Below are 12,076 nucleotides of genomic sequence, written 5' to 3'. Positions count from 1 at the left end.
GCATGACGAGAAAAGCCTGGTTAAAAAATACAGCAAAGTGCAACTTATTTTACATCAGAAACCAGATTAATGTCTCTATGGGAGACAGAATATCCACCTACATATATTAAAACCAAACACAAAGGTAGAAAAAGCAAGTGAACAGCAAAGATGAGCCATTAAAAGGATTCTTATTGCAGCAAGATTAGTCTGTGACCTAGTGCTACTGTTAGGCAGACCTGCCAATGAGTAGTACATTAGTCCGCACATATCCAGTTACAATCACAATTCCACTGGTAACTCACCACCATCCTGTGTGGCACCTCTACTTGTAGTTTTAAGTGCAGGGGCAGAGAGCTGTTTAGAAATGCCTTTGGCTGGTTTTTTGTTGGCAATCTCTTCCTTCTTATGGCTTGACCCAGCAGAAACAGCAGCAGAACTTTTTGAAGGTGTGGCTGATCTTTTTGGTTTGGTCTCAGGTGCACCTAGGGTCTTCTCTGTGCTTTCTATAAAAAGAAGGAGTTGCTCATTTAAACCAATATCTCAAAACTTATATCAGTTACTTATACCATTACGAAAAAGGAAAAAAGGATACTGGGAACACATGCCTAGGGATCCAGGAATGCACGGCACGATCATGCAATGTAACCCAGCAACTCTACCCACACTTACCAGTGCTGCGGGAGGCTGCCCGGTTTGTCAGCTTTGGAAGCGTGGCTGGTGGCTGCTTATGAGTACCACCTGCAGTCTGTTTTACAGCTGCCTCACCTTTCTTATGAGTGCCGGCAGAGGCAACATTTTTGTGAGTGGCATTATTTTTTTTTGGTTTAGGAGGAGGTGGAGCAGGTGGTGGAGGCAATTCTGGACGACCCCTATCTACAAAGAAGAAAAGTTGACAGAAAGTCCCACTATAAAGATGTACATATATTAGAAAGCCATGCAAAACAAGAGAGGGGTCCTGTAGATATATTAAAATTACTCATTTTCAGTGGATAAAAAGGGAAATATATGGTTAGGCATGCAAGTTCTAGGATCGATAGATGGCCACCTGTCCAGGCATGGTTTCTAAGCTACTAAATTATGTGGAACCATTTAGAATTTTGATAAACTAAAAATGTTTATTAGAATAGCACTCTAAAATATCCCAATAAGTTATATGGTGTTAAATCTGGAATGGACAAACCATTTTGTTGCAGACCAAAAATATTTTACGGGCATTTTGTTCTCATTTTTAAGTCATAAAGGAACACTTAAAACATACAACCAGAGGTGAGTGAATCATCAAAGATTCACTTTGTAGAAGCTTCACCAAATTATTCAGGCCCATAACTATTCGATTTGAACTGATGTAGCTCCAACTGATGTTGGTTTGTACCTCCAAATACAAACTTTCCATTAAAGGAAACCTACCATCAGTAATCTACCTGTTAAGGTAGATCTGATGGTAGAAATCTTCACTAGTAAAGCTGCATATTAAGTAATGCTGGGTGCTGTAGATTAGGGTTCCAACCCAGTTGTCATTTAGTCCAAGCACACTAGTATGCAACTTAATATTTATTTTCTGGCAAGTTTTGTATAAATTTTGATGTTATGGCTGTCACAGCAGAATTTACCTATGGGATGTAGCGCTACATCCTATAGGTACTGCTTCTAGTGCCTACTGGGGTCCCAATTCGTCTCTTCTGCTACCACTCCATATTTGGCTATTTGTGTTTGACAGCCGAAATGTCAAAATTTATATGGAACTTGGCTGAAAATAAAGAGATCGGATGGTAGGTTCCTAGGAATATTCATCTTTCCCTAATCCTGTAATACTTTCAAATCCTTGTGAACTTTAACTAATATGCAATTTTTTGGCATAGGCTACTGGCGCATAGCCGGGCTATGGGAGCACAGTCTACTCCACATCTCAGTAACCCCTATGCTGTCCCACCTACCCGCTCCAGTGGCGTGCACGCCAATATCAGCACTTCCATGACAGAAGCGATACTGGGGCGTGGAGTAGCCTTTGCTTCTATAAGCTATAAACATATATATATGTGTGTGTATGTAATATCTATCTATCTATAATATAAATTATATTATAATATATATAAAATATATATATATATATATATATATATATATATATATATATATATATATATATATATATATATATATATATGCGTAACAAAGAATGGTTATTTATTGGCCAGGCTCCTCTCCTCCGCAAGGGTTTCTTTTTCCTGCTTTTAGCAATGTGTATAAATTGGCTTTCCCTTGTTACTCACACTGATGCCGAGTTGTATGAGGGTCTGTGTGTCATCCGTAGGTCATCCATTTTTGCGAATCAGTAAGAAAAAATTAAAGCTGACAAATTATGGTGTCAAATAACCTTTTTGCAAAAACGGACCGTATGTGGATGATAACTGTGTGTCATCTGTGTGGCATCAGTATTGTTCACTTTCCCATTGATGGGCATGGACCCTTGAAAAACATGTTCATGTGGATGGGACTATTGAAATTGTTAGCATACAGAGCTAAATTATCAAGTGAAATATTCTTTTGGTATGTTAAAAGGAAACAACCCCTTTAAATTCTTTACATTTATTAACTCAGAGAATATAAAGTTACAGTTTTCTGATATACTAAAATTGAAAAAAAAAATTAATTGTAAACACACCTCTCTAATACCAATGCAGTACAGCCCAAAGATTACAGCCACGTGACCCCTAGTATTCAGCCATGACCATTCAGTTACCTTACTGGACCATATTACTGTGGCTGAGGTGCACATGCAAGTATTATATATAATTGAATGAAATGTATCAAATGCCATAAAGACTTAGGATACATATATTTGGTTTGACTCGAAAATCTCCATATCAGAGGAATTTGCAGACATGACCCAGCTCAGTAAAAGCACCAACATAACCCAACACAGCTCAATTGTTTTGTTAAAGTCTGACCACCTGCCTGTTCCCATGTCCTCCTCTTCACAAGCTGTCAGACATTTCAACAGCTGTCTGACTTTGTTGTGCCAATGTCCATATTGTACAAAGTTCCTGTTATCACCAGCACTTCTTAACATGTAAAATTTAGGGGACAGTTACTTTAGATAGGGGATAGAAGAAAGGGTGAAATGACAAAATAATTCTGTCATTTGGCGAAGGTTCTGCAGGGTTCATGGCACACATTTTCTATAAATAATAAAATACAATGTATTCCTGAAGGACAGGAATGTGGATGTAGTGGGGTTTACCAAATAGTGTTTATTCCAGTATGGAGTATGAGACAGTACCCAGCATAAAACATAAGGTATTACCAGTATGATCATGTCCTATCTGAAATAAACTAACATATGTTACTGATTTTACCTTTCTTATCCTTGTCTTTCTTCTCTTCTCCTGCAGGTGCTTTTGATGCTATTGCTCCATTTCCAGTTATAGGTTTCTGTACATTTGGTGTCTCCTCAGTGATTGGCACGGTATGACCGTTTGACGTTCCCATATTTACAACATTTGGAACATCACCATCTATACAAGTAAAATAAATGTCAGTCACATGTTATGGTTAATATGTACATGTTTCTTCTAGATGTTGTTAGACCATCAGTATACTGAACACAAAATTTCTTCTAAAACGTACCGATACCATTAAAAGATGTGATATAAAAAGGAAAAGACAAAAAAAGGAGGACGGGGGCTTACAAATGGATCGTGGGAAGAGAAGAGCAGTACAGGTTCTGATACCAGTATTTTCTGGTGTGTACCTGCCTCCTGTCTATCCCTACCGCCTGATCGGATATTGGCCATGTAGATAAACAATTGCATTCTGGGCAGGAGCAGACTGGCAAGGTAACCAACAAGGTGGACCACCCCTCAAATTTATGTGCACTCCAAGGGCAGGAAGAATTCATATATAGTGTGCCAGGACTTGTGACAGCTCTTCTCTACCTTCCTGCATGCCTCTGTGGTGAAAACTTGTTAAAACATTTCAGAGGCAGAACTTTGGGAAGTATGTCACTTTAATGGCCTCTATGTACAAACAAAACAGAACCTGGATTTGTTGCTAAAGATGATATGGTTGGATTTCAGGTTTCTTATTCGTTAACCAATGTAAACATCAATGACAGTGACTGACTGCCAATGACAGGGCACTTGAAGAAAATATTCCATTTGATTTAATTTATTCTCAAGCAAACATACCTTGAGAATTCTGTAGCTACACTAATGCAGGCACACATCTTATTTAATCCCTGATCCCAGTGGTTTTGCTGAAAAAACAATTACAACATTCAGGACCTTGGGATAGCTGCATTGCTTCAGCCTGCCGTTGATAAACAAACTCCACAGAGCTTTCTGAACAGTCCAGACAGGACTAATCAACCTGAGCTGGATCACTCATATACAGCAGCTGGGGGATGGCACAACGATTGATTACTTCTGTCTATCAGGGAGAACACTGTGATTACATCATTTTTGGTGCAGTGCATAACTAATGCGAGAGGAAAAGTGCCAAGTCAGGCAAAGGAGCGACAGAGCTTCATTATCATAATTTTATAATTGATTTTTCAGTTCAGGGATCAAACAAGATATGTTTCTGCATTAGTGTAGCTACAGCATTCTCAAGGTACTGTATGTTTGGTTCATAATGCATAAAAACAAATGGTAGATTTTCTTTAATGGGCGCTGTGACACCAAAATTCCATTTGAGCCTGGAATGAAGGAGACGATGGCTGTCAATGGTAGGACACCACTGGCTGCTGGAGTAACCAACTCTCTTCTGACAAGTGTCTTGAAACGGCTACAGGGAAAAGAAAATGATTGAAGTGGTGTTCCCAGCACGGTCTGGATGGTGGACCAAAAAAACAGTAGGAGCTTCTTTTGCTTGTTGGCCATCAGACCTGTCTGGGCCGTCCATCACCCATCACTATTACAATACACTGGTCCCACAGCTTAGAGCTGGAGCCATACCCATGGGTATTCCTGGAAGTAGATTTTAATACTATGTTGTTGTAGACCAAGTGCCAGATGTCAGGCACCATTTTTAGTCCTGTTTAGTCATACTATAGATCTGTTACACATGACTAGACTATAAGACTGTGGCTATAAGAATGGAATGGGAGAAGAAGAGACTCTATTCCATAAACAAGCTATAAAAAAAGCTACATTTTCTCACAATACAAATCAGTAATTCAGAAAACAAAAGCATCTGTAGCCTTGTGAAGTGATGAGTACTGGTCACAAATCTCACCATGGTCTGGAATTTCCTTGAGAACCCCTCTTCTTATAAGTTCATCTCGGCTCTGTCTCATGGATATCTTGCGTTCTAATACTGAGAAAAGAAAAGCAAATTACATGACATTAAGTGTTAAGATGAAAAAAAGATTATTTCAAATCAGTTTAAAAGACAGTTTTCTAGTCAGTCTCCTGCACTACCAACAGTTTGGAAAAAAGGCAAAGGTTTGGTAAAACTGTTGCTCCACTCACAAAATAGAGAAAGAGAGAAAATGTATCATTGTACATATGTCTGGCATACAAATGTCTCAACTGTAGATTTTCACAAAACCTACTCCACTGTTCTCTGAATTACCTGCGCCCTGTATTACCCTCCACATACCCAAGCAAGGCAGACTTCCTCTTAGCTAATACTACAGGCCAACATTCTTGTTTAATCTGTTGCTGCTTACAGCTCTCAAAGGGCTATATCCTAAAGTTTTCCATACTTTATTTTGCCAAGCTTTGTAACATTGGCAATCTGGAAGTAGGCCAAATCAATAAAGCACTAATATTGCACTGCAACATCAAAGTAGATACAATAAAGAAATAGATCCATTAAGTACAACTTGTATTCCTACAGTGTTGACCCAGAGGAAGTAAAACCCTACAGACTGATGCCAATTAACACATAAGTTATACAGTTTCCCAATATACTTTCAGCAACAATTCATAAGGGTTTTCTAGATCTTGGCTTGCCATCATTCTATAGGAAGTTTAATTGTTTACTTCCTGTGTAGATTAAGTGATCCCTGGTCATGTGATGTCACATATGTGCACAGCTTGTTATAACACATTTTATTATACAAGCAATAATAATTATTTGCTGAACCCTTTAAACCCCATTCCAACGTATGACTTACTACTATGTCACATGTCGGCTGCGGGTGAATGGAAAGGGCTCACGGACTGAGCCCTCTCCATACATGGTAGGCATTTGCTTCATATTCGCGGGTAGTATGGCAGTATATGGTAGGATCAATCAGATAACCTAGGGTTAAAGTTCCCTAGGGGGGTCTGAAAAATTGTAAAAAAAAAAATTAAAAATTCAAACCTCCCTTTCCCTATAATAACGGTTACACCTGGCGGTTAACCCCGTAATAGAATAGCGCCCAAAGTCTAAAATGTCACTTTTTTGCCATTTTAAAAAATATTTAAAAATTCTATAAAAAGTAATCAAAAAACCGTACAGTCCTAAAAATGGTAGCATTGAAATGTCATCAAAAAATGACACCACATTTTTTTGGGTACAGGATGATTTAAAAACATTATAAAACCTACCGGTATACAAAATTTGGTATTCCCCTGATCGCACCGACCCAAAGAATGAACTAGACGTCATTTGGGGTGCACAATGAAAGCTGTAAAATTCAAGCCCACAAAAATATGGTGCTAATGCGTTTTTCACTATTTTCGCTGCAAAATACTTTTTGTTGCTACCAGTACACGGCATGGAATATTAAAGAGGACCTGTCACCCTGGAAAACCCACCCACCAAATGTGCCCCTCATAATCTTCCCCCCAGCCCCCTTTTCCCTAGCCATTTTTATTTTAAATTTATGTGCAGTATATTTATTTATCCGGCGCCCTGGCAGTCGGGCTTATTCATTAGGGGGCGTGTCAACACACCCCCAGCACGCCTCCGCCAGTGGCCACATTGTAGGAGAAACTGGCAGCATTGCATCGCTGCCGGCTCTCCGGGGTGCGGCCGCGCCGCACTAACAGCGGCTGCGGCCACGGACTGGCTTATTCACATTGCCGGCCGCCCCGCACTGTCAGCGGCTGTGGTCGGGCCGGGCTTATTTACAGCAGCGCAGAGAGCCGGCAGCGATGCGATGCTGCCGGCTTCTCCTACAATGTGATCACTGGCGGGGGCATGCTGGGGGTGTGTCGGCACTCCCCCTAATGAATAAGCCCGACTGCCAGCGCGCCAGATACACGATCCAACCTCTTATTTAGGTTTAAATAAATATACTGCACATAAATTTAAAATAAAAATGGCTAGCGAGAAAGGGGCTGGGGGGGAAGATTATGGGGGACACATTAGGTGGATGGGTTTTGCGGGGTGACAGGTCCTCTTTAAATACTGTCCCTATGAATTGCAATTTGTTACACAGAAAACAAGCCTTCATATAGCTCTTTACATTGAAAAATAAAAAAGTTATAGATTTTTGAAGGGTTAAGGTATATTTTCTTATACAAATACGATGATCAAAAAGCACATTTCAAAATTGTACACAGTTATTCAGAAGTGGTTTTAAAGGGGTTGCCGGGCTCATTTTCTTTTTTAAATATGGGTCCAGGGGGAATAACAAAAAAAAAAGCTGTGGTCAACTCTTTCTGATTCAGCACAGGTCCAACCATCATCATAGTATGCAACCACAAGCAGAATGTCTGAATACAGCCTTAAAGGGAACCTGTCACCAGGAGACCCATTTTTAGCACTCCCCCAGTCCCCACAGAGCATAGTACATACGCTGCAAAGTGTTTTTGTATTAAAAATTGGTTTTACAGAAAAAAAGATATGTACCTTTCATTAGCATCTGCTTTGTGACTAGACAGTTGCCAAATAGGAGGGGCTGGAAAGAAGCAGTCCCCCCCCCACCCTTGGGGAACAGCTTCTCCATGTGACCTTTTCAAATATATGAAAACACCCATTACTTGGCTTAGCGACGCCCCCTGCTCCTCTACAGCCAATCCCGAGTGTGGGGAGTTATTCATATATTTGAAAAAGGTCACATGTTTCCCAAGGGGGGGGGGGGGAACTGCTCCTTTCCAGCCCCTCCTATTGGCCAACTGCCTAGTCACACAGCACATGCTAATGAAAGGTACAATATAACATATCTTTTTTTCTGCAAAACCAATTTGTTATACAAAAGCACTTTGGCAGTGTATGTACTATGCTCTGTGGGGACTGGGGGAGTGCTAAAAATGGGTCTCCTGGTGACAGGTTCCCTTTAAGTTATTAAATTGTTTTCTATTTTGTAAATATACACATACCAGGCCCCTGCACCACATCAGTTGTATTTGTTGTTGCTCATTTGCAGTTTTTATTGAACTGAGCTAAATATATCTTCCTTGTAGACAGATCGATGCCTCTTCTCAGCATCATCATTTGAAAACTGGCTAGACAGCCCATAGATTCAAAATGCGTCATGTAGAAACCCAAGAAAGAAACTGCATCTTGTACTGACATTCCCAACAAAAGTGGAGATATAGTACCTACCGGTAATTCAGTTTCTATTAGTCCACCATTACGGCCCACTTGGAGGATGCCCTTTCACCTCTATATGGACATAAAAGAGAGCACTTAAATTGCCCCTTCCTACATCCTCCCACCAGTGACTACCAAATAACAACATTGGGCATAGTTTCAACACAGTTTTACTTAGTATGTTAACTACACATACCAAACAGTTTCATTTAAGAGAGGGAAGCATCAGTGAGTCACTTCCGGTCACAATCGATAACTGTCATCCAAGGGCGAGTGCTGGAACTGACTGAGGACGAGCCCAGTTCAGGACTCGAAATGCTTATTATTTTAACACACACATACTATATATATATATATATATATATATATATATATATATATATATATATATATGATTGTGCCCGTTTAATAGACCCATTGTTTCACCAAAAAAAAGATATATTGAAGGGGTTGGTCACTATTAAATAAATCTCTTCCATTTGACTCGCTGCATGTATATGTTCCTGTGTCTGACTCATGGGAGAGCTTTATTCTTTCCCTGTTCTCTCTACGCAGCTCTATGCACATATGCATATACACAAACTCCTGTTTCTCACTCCTTCAGCCCGTCCTAATGGCAACCTCCAATGTGTTTTTTCTCATTCCGTCTCACTGATATAGACAGGGAAGTGGAAGGGAGGAGCAGGATGAGTCATAATCTCCTGCTACAGGTCCCTCAGTGAAGAGACATGTAACTAAATATCCTACAGAGTGAACAGAGAGTCTGCACACAGCACTAAAGGAAGCATCAGGGATGATGAATCAATTGAACATTCAGGTAGTAAAGGCACATGGGGAATTTAAGTTAAAGAATAGCCAACCCCTTGAAAACATGTCGAACTACACCATAAAACACCTACATAGCAATAAGAAGACATGGCAGCACCTCTCCAGAATACCACCTCACTGAAAGAATACCCTCCCTTAAAGACTTACACATTTGCTATTGTGCTCTGTGGAAGAAGCCCCTTATCTGCAGACCACCCTTTCCTCTACAAAGAGATCTGCTCAAAGAGGTTGGACTGTACAGACTCTGTGCTGTGTGTGCAGGATCTGCACATTAGAACGGTTGGTGAGCCTGAGCTCTGTCTATTTTGTGAATTCAAAAGTTCATACAAAGACAAAACAGCCCTGCTAGATACCATTCCTGGTATGTAATTGGATAACCTGAAGCATGTGATCAGTCACATGCTTCCAGTCCTGGAGTTTTTTTACATGCTGCCGGAACTTATATTCTCCTGCACCCAGCAGCTACTGATTAGGAGCGTTCACATCTGCAAGTGAGCCCTCCCGACAACATTTACCCATCCTCCTCTGTCTAGCTACGGATTCCCATGGCAACCAACCAAAGACAGACAGAGGGTAAAGCTAGCTGAGAAACGGCTGCAGATATCTAATGAGTATAAATTAGAGAATTGCTTATTTTGGCTTAGTGCAGAGCTAGGCAAAAGTTTTTAAACTTTACAGTAGTACTTTAATTTTGAAATTTTGTAAGATGCGACTACCTACAAATCATTATCTAGCAATCCAACAATTATTTTATCTCAATAATCTAATTAGTATTGTCTCAATAGGAACACAACCCCCCTTATTAACCGAATACCCACAACAATGGGTCTTTATTGAGAGATTGGGGGTCATTTACTAAGGGCCCGATTCGCGTTTTCCCGACGTGTTACCCGAATATTTCCGATTTGCGCCGCTTGTACCTGAATTGCCCCGGGTTTTTGGCGCACGCGATCGAATTGTGGCGCATCGGCACCGGCATGCGCGCGACAGAAATCGGGGGGCGTGGCCGAACGAAAACCCGACGGATTCGGACAAACCACCGCATTTAAAAAAAAAAATTGTGTCGCGAAAATTTCACTCACCTTCATCCTGGATAGGCCGGTGTATTTCGAGGCATTCCAGCGGACTTCAGCGCAGCAGCGCCACCTGGTGGACGGCGGAGGAACTGCTTTGATGAATCCCGGCCGGACCCGAATCCAGTGCAGAGAACGCGCCGCTGGATCGCGAACGGACCGGGTAAGTAAATCTGCCCCATTGGGTGAAATGGTTGATTATTGTATTTGGCCCCTGATCACGATTTTACCAAGATACTTGAATGACACAAAACTTGTGATAACTGTCTTGGACAATAAAGAATGGGATCGCAATAATGCTTGGTTGACCTGTGATGTTTGGTTGACCTGTAAGATTGTAGAGGACGAGGGCGTGGACGTGGGCGTCCAACTACTGCAGGGGTCAGAGGCCGTGGTCCTGGGCGGGGTGAGACACCACCTGCTGATGAGGGAGCAGGGGAACGCCGCAGAGCTACACTCCCTAGGTTCATGTCTCAAGTTACTGGGACTTGTGGTAGAGCACTGTTGAGGCCAGAACAGTGGGAACAGGTGATGTCGTGGATTGCGGACAAAGCTTCTAGCCATTTGTCCACCAGTCAGTCTTCCACGCAGTCCACCCATGTCACCGAAATCAGCACTCCTCCACCTCAGCCTCCTTCCCTCCAGTCTGCCCCCTCCCAGGAAAATTTGGCATTTGAACCGGCATACTCTGAGGAACTGTTTTCTGGACCCTTCCCAAGGTCACAAACCACTTGTCCGTTTGCTGCTGAGCTCTTTTCCGATGCCAAGGTTTTCCACCGGTCGCAGTCTGTGGGTGATGATGACATTATTGACATAGTGGAAGAAGTGTGTAAAGAGGTGTCGGACGATGAGGAGACACGGTTGTCAGACAGTGGTGAAGTTGTTGTCAGGGCATTCCATTCCATTATTCCTAGGTGAAATATTCAAACGACCCCACCTGCTTTGAAAATTATAATTTTTTCAAAGTAAACACTTCTGGCCCCCAGGCCATAGGTGCATAGGTGAAAAAAACAGATGACATACAGATACGATATGGACTGATCACAGACATCAGATGAGCAGCAGATACACCCATCTGAATGAGCCCTTATTTTTTTGTCTAATACATTTTAATTAATTTAACTGTATTATATGCTTAAAATATTATAATCCTATAGTAATAATAATAATAATCTCAATAATAATAATAATAATAATAATCTCCTTCATAATAATCATTTCCATAATAATAAGCCTGTGTTACAGTGTAATAGTGAGGCTTACATAAAATCCTCCACTCCAACAACCATTAAGCCCATAGGCTTGTGGATAGAGGCTCTGTCCTGTATCGCTATGGCAGGTGGAGTGTGGAGGTTGTAGGTTCAAATCCCGGGCTGCGCAAAAAATCTTTTAATTGCATAATTTTTAGAGCCTTGTGTCCGGGGAAGCCCTGGGAGATGTAGAGACTCCATATATGGACAGATGGTGATATGATGACGTGGTCCCTGCTTTGCCGCCAACACTTCTATATAGAGGATTCCCTGCCCCCTGTCTGCTTTGGGAAAGCCCTGGAAGATGTAGAGACACCATATATGGACAGATGGTGGCATTTCCCTGATGATGCGTTCCCTGCACTGCCGGTAACCCGACACTTCTATGCAAAGGATTCCCTGCCTGAAGTCTGCAGATACAAGTAGTCTGTAGAGTCTGTGGAAGTCATTCAGTAGCGCGAGTAACAGAAA

The 12,076-nt window shown here is 41.4% G+C and overlaps 1 protein-coding gene across 7 annotated transcripts in view; it reads right to left on the bottom strand.

The window, feature by feature from the left end:
- Positions 1–12,076, bottom strand: part of PHACTR2 (phosphatase and actin regulator 2) — a 147,570-nt gene that overhangs the window by 23,083 nt on the left and 112,411 nt on the right. For 6 of the 7 annotated variants that reach the window (XM_072141357.1, XM_072141362.1, XM_072141361.1 and 3 more), the window contains 4 exons: positions 5,218–5,298; positions 3,339–3,497; positions 652–855; positions 285–485 (listed from right to left, as the gene is read on the bottom strand). In XM_072141357.1, the coding sequence (XP_071997458.1) occupies positions 285–485; positions 652–855; positions 3,339–3,497; positions 5,218–5,298 (645 nt within the window). The remainder of the gene's footprint in view (positions 1–284; positions 486–651; positions 856–3,338; positions 3,498–5,217; positions 5,299–12,076) is intronic. The other variant, XM_072141358.1, reaches the window with a different exon arrangement.

Source organism: Engystomops pustulosus, chromosome 3 (assembly GCF_040894005.1).
Source record: "Engystomops pustulosus chromosome 3, aEngPut4.maternal, whole genome shotgun sequence".
NCBI classification, from domain to species: Eukaryota; Metazoa; Chordata; class Amphibia; order Anura; family Leptodactylidae; genus Engystomops; species Engystomops pustulosus.
The sequence above is the reverse complement of the archived record's forward strand: the minus strand, read 5'-3'. Positions and strand labels throughout refer to the sequence as shown.